This window comes from Rhinoderma darwinii, chromosome 5 (genome assembly GCF_050947455.1).
Source record: "Rhinoderma darwinii isolate aRhiDar2 chromosome 5, aRhiDar2.hap1, whole genome shotgun sequence".
In the NCBI taxonomy this organism is placed as follows: domain Eukaryota; kingdom Metazoa; phylum Chordata; class Amphibia; order Anura; family Rhinodermatidae; genus Rhinoderma; species Rhinoderma darwinii.
In genome coordinates this window covers 291,479,195-291,493,549 of record NC_134691.1, presented here as the reverse complement: position 1 = coordinate 291,493,549, position 14,355 = coordinate 291,479,195, and the positions used below count along the sequence as shown (strand labels likewise).

At 37.0% G+C, this 14,355-nt stretch overlaps 1 protein-coding gene across 2 annotated transcripts in view; it reads left to right on the top strand.

The window, feature by feature from the left end:
• Positions 1-14,355, top strand: part of NPY (neuropeptide Y) — a 30,419-nt gene that overhangs the window by 3,441 nt on the left and 12,623 nt on the right. Inside the window, exon 3 of one of the 2 annotated variants that reach the window (XM_075827280.1) lies at positions 1,563-1,643. In XM_075827280.1, the coding sequence (XP_075683395.1) occupies positions 1,563-1,643 (81 nt within the window). Of the gene's footprint in view, positions 1-1,562; positions 1,648-14,355 lie in introns of those variants that run through there. The other variant, XM_075827281.1, reaches the window with a different exon arrangement.

Genomic DNA, 14,355 nt, shown 5'->3' with positions numbered 1-14,355 from the left:
TAAGGAGGCTGACAGAGCATCCAGTAGATGATGATGATAGCTCTCAAGGGCATTTAACACTAAAGTGATTATGTAAAAGCAAACTCAATAAGGGAAAAAACTTGTGACTCCCTTGTTTCACTTACTAAAGCAACGGCAGTTTTCAAAGTTCCAAAGCAGGTAGAAATCCATCTCTTTTCAATGTAAATAATATTCTTAAAGTAATGTATTTAGAATATTCATATATAAATCAATGACAATCTTGACTGCTACATATATAAATTAATGTTCAGATTAATACATCCAAACTGTCATTTGGTCTTTATTATGATTTGACAGTCGACATTGAGTGTGTGTTAAGGGTTTGCTGTAGTCTGGCAGTTAGTGAAATGTATTAACAATAGATATGTCAAGTTATTGGTACATTAAATTTCTTAGTCCTGAAAAGTCTTCATTTACATACTCCGCTGACATATTAGCATTTCAGTCGTCTCAACTACTGTTAATATAAAGGAGTATATGGTTACAACAATTTATTGTCTCATTTTTTACATATTACTCAAGAACAATACGTATGGGAAACAAAATGATTGTAGAAATATTTGGTTTGACATTCATTTTATTGTTTGACATATAGCACCGTTCTTGCTTTAACACCAGTTCACAAACAAATTGCAGAACAGAATAAAACCGTAAGGTAAAATGAAAAAGAAAAAATATAGACTAAAGCATTGATGAAGAATACAAACTGTATTTAAACAATAGTTTAAAAGCAATTTGCAAGTATAATGGATGCAGGTAGCATAACACAAATGGTTATTACAAGATTCCTCTGATCAATGCAATGCATGATAAGTACTATAATATGTAATAAAGTAGAGACATAATGCAGAAACATCTCCGTTACAGGGGGAGCTCAATGATACAAATGTAATGGGACTTGGATGTTTACTCTTTACACTTTGTTGTTACCTTTTCTACATTATAGTCATTTATGTACCATAAGTTTCTAGATACCTGGTGTAATTTCACATACAGCCTATATTTTGGGGAAGCAGTCACCACCAGATTTCTGCCCTAGCTCTATATCTAAACACCCTGGCTAAAGCAAATGGGCTTCTTGGCGTCCCCTCCCCCATTGGCATCCATTTTCCCCTTATATTTAGAATTAGGGAGAATACTGTAATATCAAAAGTAACACACAGTATTTTTATATACAATAAACAAAAGCTTTTGATCATGCTCATATTTGATATGGTGAAAGGCTGTTCCATGTAAAATACTTTCAAAAGGGGGCACTCTCGTCTGGAGAAAAAAAGGTTCAATCTCCGGAGGCGACAAGCCTTCTTTACTGTGAGAACTGCGAATCAGTAACAGTAACAGTGGATGGCTTCAGAAAATGCTTAGATAATTTCTTAGAACAGACAAATATTGGCGCCTATGTCTGATTGAATATTTGATTTTCTCTTGTTGAGGCTGGCACAAGGGAAATGACCCTCCATTCAGTTACATATTGTCTTGTATTTCCAATTTGCAAATTCTCTTTGAACCATAGTATTATAATTTTGCTTTATATTTATTAGATATGGGAAGAGATCAAATCCTGAGGCAATGCTTTCAGATGTTTGGTGGAGAGAAAGCACAGAAAACATTCCACGATCTCGGTAAGAAGGGTTTTTATAGTTGGTGAACAATTCTTTTGAAGTTTTATGATTTACATAATTTAAGGTTACTTTGTTAAAAAAATATTGAAATGTAAGCAACAAATATGCTTGTCGCTATCCCCCTGTCACCAGCTATAACCTCCTTAAAGGTGTGCACACTAATTGATCTTCAGCATTACATTTGATTGTTCCTTATTTTCCTTATTCCATGAAATTGCTTGTAAACAGTTTACGGTGTCACATATTTTACTGAGGGCTCTAACGCTATTTTAATAATAAAATAATTACAATATCTAATATAAATGTGGGGGGTTCCCTCACTCATATACACATGTGAATTTGTGGCATATGTACATTTATGCACAAATTGTTGCATTTCGTGCCAACACATTTCATCACCCACATCAGTCCCTGTATCCAATGGGGCTCACAATCCAATTTCCCTATCTAAGCCACATGATTACACTCGGGTCAATTTAATAGTAAGGAGCTTTAAACTAAAGGTACAACAGGAGAAGTACTTGTAAAGACCATGTTCACACTCTTCAACTGATCTAAAGTGATTGAAGAACTGAGGACAAATTGTTTGCCGAATTGTTGACAGTTTGCATCAAGTTTTCAATTTGTCACCCATTGAACTTAATGATAAAAAACATATCATGACATATCTTGTAAACACCTGATCATAACTGAACTGATTACGACAGATACAAAATCCCATAGAAATAAATAGGTTCCACTGACATTGACTCTTTCTTAAAATGTTTTTATTTTAAATTTAAAAAAATCCAAAAACGATACTAATAGTAATGCAATTGAGAATTATGCCCAGTACTTTAACCATATAGATTATTAACTCACACTTTTACTGCAGACTAGTAACATGATGTGACATAGTGTGAAATGTGGTTTGTCCATATCATAGATGAATGGCATATGTTGGGTGAACCTTTAGATGAGAACTATTCAGTCCCTTATTTTTTAGGGTGAGTGAAATAGATTATGTTTGCAATATTTTTCAGTATAATCTCACTTGGTCTCCAAAAAAACATATTTCTCGGCTTGTAAGACATCCTTTGTATATCCACTCTGGTATATAAGACTAGTTGGCTATGGTCAGCAGTCAGCACATATGATTGAGTAAGAAAGGAAACGTATCTAAGGCGATAAAAGTTATTACCATAAATAAAGAGAGTGCTGAAGGTTAAAAACATCCAGGAATATTAATGGAATGTGCAAGCACTATATTTACTTCTTATTATATCAATCCAGTTTTCTAAAGCTGCAAACAGAGATAACCAATATGTGCCCTAATAGTCGACATTCCTGATGCATTCAGTCCATTTTAAAAGAAGCCAGAAAATACCCTGGAACATTCATGTAAAAAGCCAACACTGGGGAAAATATGGAAAATGAATCACATTTTTCATTTCATTGTTTTCAAACTCTTTGATTGGCTCAGTTTTCATAACAAATGTATTAACTGTAATATGAAACAATGGGAATATAGTATTTATCAAATGTTCTATCATCCGTTAAACTAAATATTTCAGCAAAACTACTACAATCATATTACTTTTTAATAATACTTTCTATGAAATTCATAATGTGGAATCATGAAGCATAAAATGTTTACATGGTTTTTATGAATACTAATTTCTTAACTTGTACTATGGCTCTTTGAATCATCTCAGCTATCTGTAGTTGTTACATACAACAGACTACAACAGACTAGTAAATTAACAGTTTTTAGATCCAATCTGGACACATTGGGCTCTTTTACACCGGCCAATAATCGGGCAAACGAGCATGCACAAAACGCTCTTTGCCAATCTTTGCCCTGTGTAAACAAGGCAATGATGAGCCGATGAACAAGCAAACGCTCGTTCATCGGCTGATTGTATCGTTTACGCAGCCTAAACTATTACCATTGTCGGCAGCGCATCTCCCTGTGTAAACAGGGAAATGCGCTGCCGACATGATAGAAATGTATGGGGACAAGCGATCGTAGTAATGATCATTTGTCCCTAGACATTACTGATAATAGCTCCTTGGGAGAGGAGCAAATACGCCCCAATCAACACGCTGTCTCGTTGATCGGCGCTTATTTACATGACCCTCGTCGGGCATGTAATAGGACCTTAAAGAGGCTCTGTCACCAGATTATAAATTCCCTATATCCTACATAAGGAGATTGGCGCTGTAATGTAGATAACAGCAGTGGTTTTTATTTTGAAAAACAATCGTTTTTTACCAAGTTATAAACAATTTTAGATTTATGCTAATAAGTTTCTTAATAGACAACTGGGCTTGTTTTAACTTTTTACCAACTGGGCGTTGTACAGAGGAGTATATGACGCTAACCAATCAGTGACCAATCAGCGTCATACACTTCTCATTGTTCCAGCCCATTGTTACAGCGTGATTGTGCAGTGAAAGAAGCTGGGCTGGAACAATGAGAAGTGTATGTCACTGATTGGTCACTGATTGGTTAGCGTCATATACTCCTCTGTACAACGCCCAGTTGGTAAAAAGTTAAAACACGCCCAGTTGTCTATTAAGAAACTAATTAGCATAAATCTAAAATAGCTCATAACTTGCTCAAAAATTATTGTTTTTCAAAATAAAAACCACTTCTGTTACCTACATTACAGCGCCGGTCAGATTATGTAGGAGATAGGGCACTTATAATCTGGTGACAGAGCCGCTTTAAGTTTGACTTCTGTTTCTACAATTGATCATCATGAGCTAAGATTAATATAAGGAAACCAATTATTTCTTATATCAGAATTATCATTGTATATTAAGCGCTACTCTGACAAGTTCTGATATAACTCTAAAGCCACTTTCACACAGTAGTATTTCAATTAGTATTTCACATCAGTATTTGTAAGCCTAAACCAGGAGTGGAATATAAAGAGAGAAACAGTATAATGGAAAGATTTTCCCTTCTTCCATGTTATAGACCCACTTCTAGTTTTGACTTATAATAATGAAGCAAAATATGTGTGTATATTGAGTAAGTTCTTTATTCTATGAAAAGGCTAATTTAATTATTGTTTAGTCATTTAGTTTAATTATAAGTTAAAGTATATAAATCCCATTTACAGGCTCTTAAAGGACCACTAAACCTAGAAATGAATGATGAAAGTAAACATGTTGTCATGTTTCGTAAACCGTTCTGTAGAAAATCTTGCACATAATAAAGGTGTTTATCTCCCTTATCCCTTAGGCCGGATTCACACGAGCGTGTTGGGTGTATATCACGGATCGAACACGCTCGTGTGAATGCCTAAGGGATAAGGGAGATAAACACCTTTATTATGTGCAAAATTGTACTGCTAAAGTGTAATGTAACTTATTAAACATTGGAATTTAAGCAGTTTACATTCTTAAATGTATCCTTTCATCATCCTGAATAGTATTATTGCTGCATGCACATTACAGTCCAATCCACTTCAATAGGGAAAAAAGCCATTAACATTAGCAACAATCAAAATTAGAACGTTTTCTCAAAGAAATAAAACCACAATACAATACCTAAATAATACTTACATACAGTGTATAAGTAATATTGATTATAATGCCTAATAATACTCCCATACAGTGTCCACACATTACTGCCATACACAGCCCACATCATACAACCATATAGTACCCAAATAATTTGAGGTATTCAGGTCTGCTATATACGGATGTAGCCATCTCTAACTTGACTCTGATAACTTGCTGCAGCGTGATGTCACACAACAAAAGTCAAGATAAGGGATCTAGCCATTGTTTATTTAATGCGTTAAAAGTCAAGGTAAAGACGGCTACATCTGTACTTCTGCTATATAGCCAAATAATACAGTCATGAATAATATTGGTCGGTTTTAGCATTAATTTTAATTTGAAGTAGAACTAGGCAATGGGGGCACTGGAAAACTGACAAATTTTTCACCTCCTAAAACCAGCCATGCCTCTGAGTTAGAGAAATGGGGGGGGGGGAGCCAGACACAGAGTGCTCCTTTAAGGTAATACCGTAGATTCAGGGTGGATAGTACTAACAAAGGTGTATTGTTGAAAAATGCACTCACCTTCTGTGGTTGTGCTGGAAGGTCGGCACAACTTCAGCATCTAGCAAGTGGAGCCATTGTGCTCCATACTTAGGCAGTCTGCTGGCCCTTGGAGTGGACACCGGTGGCTGAATACTCAGCAGGATCCGATGTGAAGAATGGGTTCAAAAGCACTTGGAAAACAAGCACGCCTTATTGAAGGTGCTCCTGCACTCACGTTGGAGGTCAGCCAGGTCCCCAGTTATGGCTGGGCCATTATTGGGGACTTGGCTGACTCCCAACGTGAGTGCAGGAGCGCCTTCAATAAGGAGTGATTGTTTTTCAAGTGCTTCTGAGATAAATGCTGAAGGTTTATAATGGTCATGTACAAGCACCATGGGCCTCTCCATCACATCATCTAACTGATGACAACTCCTGTCAGGTTAATGACAGTTCAAAAGAAGCACAAGGGTTACAGTCCTTCCCTATCCAACCCCCTGTCTCAAACTTTACCAGTGTATTTGCATCCTTTTGAGTTTCTGTTCATACAAGCTAAGGATGATTATTGCCCTAAGTGCCTCCCTCCCAGATAAGGTAGTGCTGTGGTAGCATGGCATTTGTGAATTTCTATCCATGGATGGGGTCTCCCAGACCAAATTCCTATGTAACAGTGAGACAGATGTACTAGTGCTGTCAAGCAAGCAGAAGATGCTCCAAATTCATCACAGTGGTGAATGCTCTATGATAAATTTGACACATCTTGCTTGACCTGTTAGACATTTTCTTATACCACCTTTGATTTGGCTTATTTTGCGACAGAATTTTGTGCCAGATTTTTGACGATATATGGCACACTATGTCTCATTTAAGCCATGCCCTCTTTCACCAAGCCAGGCCTCTTCTTCAATACACTTTTTAAAAGTGCTTAGTGAGGCATAAACATCTGTTCTTTTTGGCACATTTGCTCGATAAATATGTCTAAAACTAGAAGCAACATTAAGTGCCAGAAAAGCGCCACATTTGTCACATTTTCTACGTATTCTAGGTGCAACCACATTAGTACATCTGTACCAATGTATCTAGAAAAGCATGTCAATTAATATTTGAGTGGATAATGACTTATGTGTCTGAAGTATTCCCCCATCATTACCTATTGAGAAGTCCTCAGAAGAAAGACTTAAAAAGCCTCCTTTTTTTTTAGTTCTTAATGTGAATAAGTCATTTACAATAGTTACAGCTAAAATACTAAAAGAGCATCATTACTATTCACCGCACACTATAATCTTTTCACAGAACTTAACATATCAATACGTTTCACTATGAGTGCTTGGAACCATAATTATAATACTTGTAGGAAGATTTTTTTTTGTAACATGTTAATGGAAAACGATGTATAAAAACATTTCTGATTTGAATGTGTTGTTTTTGTCTATTTGCTACATTAAAGACTGATATTTGTGGTTTGGAAATGGTACTTATGCTGGCTTCTCTAGGCTGTTATATGATACGGTAGAGGTTTTAATTAATAATCATCAGCAATGTATAGACAGATTAATGGACACTTTTATGGCAGGTCTATGCATTCAAAGGTCAAGATGAATGTGAGCAAAACCTCAGGATTATTATTATATTCTCATGTGGAAATTCTGAGGGAGGAGGTTTTGCAGACATTCGTAGATTATGGGATACCAGTCTTATAATGAGAAGCATCTCGACTTGATTGAATGGTTTTGTTAACTTTTTAATGACACTGTTGAATGATGTGGATAGATCTAGTTTTAGAACATTGGAAGTACATAAATTTGGGAACCTTACATCATCATTCACCTAAATCCTTTGCATCGGCCCCATTCCTCTATGGTACACACTTACATCAGATTTTTTACTATGTATGGGCCTAGTATGATTTCTCCCTACTCTTATTTATTTGTCTGTGCAATTTCCCAATTAGCAGCTATGTATCTTGTATAACAGAATTAGTTATTCGATACCCATTACTTATATAGCTCTGACATACTGTACATCTGCTCTAGTATGGGCTTGGAATCTAGGGTTCCTCGATTTAGAAATGCACTACAGTGTAGTTTTTATAGGAATTTAATATTTAATTGAAGTATTGTATAAGTTTTTGAAAATTAAAAAAAGACAACACATTACTGTCAGCAGGAGCTGTAAGCAAGATTCACTAAGGATTTGGGAAGGGGTGACATGTTTAAAAGCCTGCACAATTCAGCCACGGATTTGTGGTATTGACTAATGCCAATTAGCAATATTATTGTTATTCTTATGATTATTATTATTATTATTATCATTATTATCACTATTACTAATCGCATTGTAGAATTAGTAAAAGATGTACAGACTCTAAAGAGGAAATCCAGTTCAAATTTTTCTTTTATAGGTACACATCAGAAAATTACATTGGTGGAGTCCCGAACAACCACTAGTTTCCAGAACAAATGGGCTTTGGTGCTTTATAAAGTCATTGGACCCCTTAGGAATTGCTCTGAGATTTAATTTACTGGACATTTCTGACACAACAGTAGACAACAATCTTGTAATTGAAATCTCTGAGTGCCACAGAATGAATTTCGCTACTCCAAAATTGAGGAAATTGATAGAGGTCTAAATTCACAGACTCCGCTATGCCAGTCGATCACTTCTGTGTGGATTTCTCCTTTAAACCATAAGTCCACTTCAATTGTGCATTCCCACCTGATCCTTGATATTCTGACAAGTTGCTCCTCAGTATCTTATGGCAAACTGTCACCAGATGCCTGATCAACAGCTGGAAAATTCCTAAAAGGACATGTGGAAAATCTTAGTGGAAAGTGGAGCAACATTCTTTTTATTTTTAAATTATTCTTTATTCAGTTTTAACTAGATAATATACAATACAAATAATAACTATCCCCCCATTTCAACCAAACTGCAGAGATACACCAAATCTCTAATTCTACATCAAAGCCATTGCCCAGCGATCTTACATAGGATAGATCCAGCCAAGGTTTCGAGTTTTCTTCAAATTAAGCCAATTTATTATTTTGCTTAAATTTAAATCTGTCAAACCCAATTACTTTTATCATGTAGTACAACTAGATCTTGTGAGATGGGACAATATGTGACATTCCTTTCTGTTAAATGTTTTGCTGGTAGTAAAAAGAGCTCAACCCACAGCTTTCCAAACAGCACTTCAACCTCTCAAAAGATTATAATCACCCAGAATACACAATATCGGTACCAGGGGATCTCCTTATCATATACCTGCTGCAGAGTTAAAGTAACCTTAGACCAATCATTTAACATTTTAGGACTTGATCAAAGTAGCGGTATAATATTTGCAACTGCTATCTGACATTTGGGACAACTTGACTATTCCCTCTTAGCCCAAGTTTCTTTATGACGATGTAAGACTGAATTGTAACGTTTGAAGGATTATAAAGATAAGTTGGGAGCCTGCATTAGAATAAGTTCCCAATTTATATGTTGATTTAACATAAAAGCATCTTTCCATATCCTATATGAAGAAAAGTGTACATTCTTAGGCCCCATGCACATGACCGTAAAAACTCCCGTAATTACGGGCCATATTTACGGCCCGTAATTACGGGCCCATAGATTCTATTGGCCACAGGTACCTCCCCGCATGCTTACGGGAAGGTGCCCGTGCCGTTGAAAAAGATAGAACATGTCCTATTTGAGGCCGTTATTACGGCACGGGCAGCCCATAGAAGTCTATGGGGCTCCCGTAATTACGGGTGACTACGTGTGTGCACCCGTAATTATGGGAGCGTTGCTAGGCGACGTCAGTAAATAGTCACTGTCCAGGGTGCTGAAAGAGTTAAACGATCGGCAGTAACTGTTTCAGCACCCTGGACAGTGGCTACCGATCACAATATAGATAAAGCTGTAAAAAAAAAAAAGACGTTCATACTTACCCAGAACTCCCTGCTTCTTCCTCCAGTCCGGCCTCCTGGGATGACATTACAGCTCATGTGACCGCTGCAGCCAATCACAGGCCAATCACTGGCTGCAGCGGTCACATGGACTGCCGCGTCATCCAGGGAGGTCGGACTGGATGTCAAGAGAGGGACGCGTCACCAAGACAACGGCCGGGTAAGTATGAATTTCTTTTACTTTTATTACGGAAAGGGCTGTCCCTTCTCTCTATCCTGAACTGACAGAGAGAAGGGCTGCCGATTAGTGCAGTGCAATTTTGCAGCCAAAAACGTGCCTGTAAATACGGGTGGAATACGGGTGACACCGAACCCGTATTTACGGGCACGGGTCCGTAAATACTGGTGCAATACGGGTCGAATACGTGTGACCAAGGACCCGTATTTATGCCAGTATTTAAGGGTGGACAAAAATACGGTTGTGTGCGTGGGGCCTTAGCTTCATGGAGCAACAATGCTTTATAACGTTGTGATACTAATTCCCTCGTTTCTATTCATAGTTTGGATAATTTCCAGTAACATTCAAATGTAAAAATACTAAACTGTGATTTATTAATAGTTGTGCAATATGCATGACATATTTGTATATATCTATAATAATCGTGTTCATTCAACTTAAATTCCCTTTTTAAAGCCGAAATGATTTGAAATTCCCCTCAATAAATAGATGACTAATGTGCTTAACACCTTTATCAAGACAGAAGCTCGTATCCATGAATTTATTGAGTTAAAAAAATAGTACTCTTTCATAAGGGTGTGCAAACAATAGCTCTGTGAATCCTATTAATCAGCTTGGTTTCCTTCCAAACCCTAGCTCGAAAATATTATTTAACCCTCTGTTACCAGAAGACTTCATCATATCATTGTTTATCCCAAATTCATTCCAATTATACAGGAAGTACAGTTGTCCAGCAATTTTTTTTTTCTTCCCCGCATTCCATAAGTCATAAGTTCTTTATTTTTCCGTCAAAAATAGCCGTTCGAGGGCTTTTATAGTTGTAGTTTTTAATAGAACCATCTAATTTACCATATAATGTACTGGAAAATGTTTACAAATTATTTTGTAGCATGGAATGGGAAAAAAACAGCAATTCCTCCATTGTTTTTGGGGTTTTGTTTTTTACTAATTGGCAAAAATGACATGTTAACTTTATTTCGCGGGTCAATGTGATTTCAATGATATCAAACTTAAATAGTTTTTTTTAGCTTTTAGTACTTTTACAAAATAAAAGTAATTTGTAAAAAATATTGTTTTGTGTGGAGCTGTGTATTGTTTTTTACAGGTTGAGTTTTTTCTATCTCTTTATATTTATTTTTATGTGGGAGGTAAGATGATTAATTCTGCCAGTGTTTTTTCTATGGAGCTCATTGTGAGGAATTACTAATGCTATATTATAATAGTTCAGGCTTGGTGATACCAATGTGGTGATACGTGGTGATACCAATTATGTTTATTTTTTTATTGTGTACATTACTTTAGGGCAAAAATTCGAAAAGGCTTTTTTTGAACATTTACAATTTTTTTATTTTTGTATATTCCTAAAAACTTTATTTATTTCATTTTTACCTTTTTTTTAAATCCCAAAAGGGGACTTGAATAAGAATTAGATTGCTGGTACAATACACTGCAATACTTATGTATTGCAGTGTATTTGCCTTTTTCTGTTCCCTGGCAGGACTTATTAGAAGGACAAAGATGGCAGACCTGGGGACCTCCTTTTGGCCCCCAGACCGCAAATGGCAACCATAGGCCTGCGATAGCTGGGGGGCCGATGGGATGACAGAGGGCACCCCCTCTATCTAATGGCTTAGATGCCACAATTGCTATTGACCGAGGCTTTTTAGCAGATAAATGTCCGGGATCAAAGTTATCTCAGATCCCGGCAGTTGGAGCAGGGTGTCAGCTGTAATACACAGCTGACACCTGCAGTATATGGAGGAGGCTCAGTCCATGAACACGTTCCACACATCCCCTTCCGATGTTGGGAAGCGGTTAAAACTTGGCATGGCCAATCCTACCCTTTGATCCGGAAGCTGCAATAGCTCTAGTTTAATTCTGGGGTTTTTCCCATTCAGTTTAGGTATTGTTTTAACTTGTACATGTTATATTATGAGTTCATTCATGGTTACAAATTAAAATGAAAATGCGTACAATGCAAATCAGATTAAAAAAAAGTTTAAAAGAAAAGAAAGAAAAAAAGATAACGTTTCTGTTTAGCCATTTGGGCCTTGTCAGCACGGAACTCTTTAAAGGGGATTTCAATCTAAATAAAAAATAGATTTCAGCAGAGGAGACCCCCCTTCTCAGTGATCTCATGACTGAGATCAATGGGGATACCAAGTTACCATTCTAAAAACAATTTAACTTTTATGATATGTCTGGTTGACATGTTAAACAAACGTTCCACTGGAAAAAACCTTTAATGAGAATTTCACTTTTGCAACCTGTTTTTTAATGCTCCAATGCATTTAAAATACAATCTATAGCTACAATCCTGACCTATGTGTCTGCCCCTCTTGTATACCTGCAGGCAGTAGGAGGAGGCAGATGGAACAGAGTATGACAGCAGGATCACACTAAACGGGCTTTGTTTATAGTCTGTAATAGTGGTGATATATATGAATGCATAAGAGCTGTATAAACAGAACAGTATGATATTTTTAACAGGTATGAAAAAAATGAAGGCTACCCTATAATTGGTTGCTGTGGCCAATTTTTCTGTTATACAGTTTTGATAAATGAGGCCCATTGCCTTTAAGCAAACATTGTATTGTGGCAAGTTTGATAAGACATCTGTAAGTCACTGCATGTCAGATATAGTCATGAAAAATAAACAGTTACGACTATACATGAGAGTCAGGGAGGAAATAAAGAAAGGGCAAAGGACGGAAGGTGCCATGGGGCCTCCACCACCCACCCCCAAAGATGGCTACTTGGTGATACTATCTAGCCGAAGAAAGGTTTCCTTGTATGTGTATGTTTTTCTTTTTTTGTTTTTTTTTAAGTATAAGAAGGCTTGGCTGTCTCCATAAATCCCATAAGCTACAGTTGGGAGGGACATGCACACGTTCGGCCACCTCTCCTTTATGTGCGATAGGGGTCAGGTGGGGTCCAACTTCCTGTGGTGGGATGAAGCCTCCACCAACCTTAATTGGGCATTGATTAAAGTTGACACCAGCTATTGTACTTACCACTGTGTATGACTGTAAATTTTATAACAAGCACCATGCATGCTCTGAATATTGCATTTTGGTATCATACCACAGTTTAAAAGGAAAATGTTGCTTCAAACATGATGTCCTATCTGGAGGCAGCATGTTATAAAGCAGGAGGAGCTGACTGAGATATATAGTTTTGTGCAAAAAGATTTAGGATAACCTGTTATTTATTCATTTAAATCCCTATATCAGGGTATGAAAGCAGATTCTGAGTTCAGTGGCTGAAACAATCTGAAAGGATAGTGTTTTTAAGCAAGTAATTATTCAAGTAATAGTTAGTCAAGTAATTAGTGGTTTTAGTCAAGTAATAGTCCAGGTTTGCCACATATATACGCGGCAACAGTTTGTAGTATAAGGCAGAGACATGTTCAGGAAACACTCCTAATACTGTACACAGGTAAGCGACAACAGTTTGTAGTATAAAGCAGAGACGAAGTCTGAAGTAATCCAAGTTTAGTAGACTAATAAACAGCAATAGTTTGTAGTGTAAGGCAGAGAAGCAGTAATAAAGTGGATTAGATGCAGGAAGCTCACTAATCTGGCAAGGAGGTAATGTAAGGGCGAGGTTTATATAGGGGATCAGAGGGTGGGGCTAATCAGAACTGATTGATAATTAGCAGCCCTTAATGAAACTGGAAACTCAGGCCAGGGCTACTCTGAGAGTCTTTGTAGTGCTACTGATTGAATTTAACTATTGATCTACAGCTGTAGGCCAATTAAATACATTGAGTTGCATTCAAACTTGTGGACCGCAGCTGCCACTCAGTAGATAAATTGTCTTAGAGTAGTCCTAGCCTGACACTGGAGTCAAGCTGTCACCTGGAGCAGGAGAGTCTTTGGGACTCAATTCCTGGCACCTGCTCACTGTTAGCTAAAGAGTCCAGTGTGTGGTCTCAACCATTGATTGACAGCTTTCCCAATCTTTTAAGTAGTACCACCCACTGGACTCTTAAACCCGGAAGGAGCAGCGATTTCTAGCAATAAAACAAAGGTTATCTGGAATCTTATTGCGGACAACTATATATATCATTCTGTTCAGCTCCTCATTCTCTATAATATGCTGCCTCCAGATAGGATATCAAGTTTGTAGTGACAGGCTCCCTTTAAAATTGTTTAATGATGTGGCCTATAGTCATTGGGGCATATTTACTTTGCTATCTATGATTTAGACAGCAAAAACATAGACAAGCAGTCAGAAAATGCGCCAAATTTATCAAAGTGGTGCATCTAGCCTGATATGTAAGACACGTTTCTCTTCTTTATACCATCTCTTGGTTGGCTTAGTATAAATGTATACGCCAGAATTCTGCTCTCAATTTCAGCCAGAATTCTGCCAAAAAAATAGATGAAGCATGCTACTTTATAATCTTAAAACCTGGTAGAAAATAACATTGAAACATTGAACCATTGGTAAAAAAATAAAAATAAATCAGTGTTGCGAGCGCAGCAATACAATAGACATAATCAATAATTAACGCCTTCATGACTGCCTTACGGCTA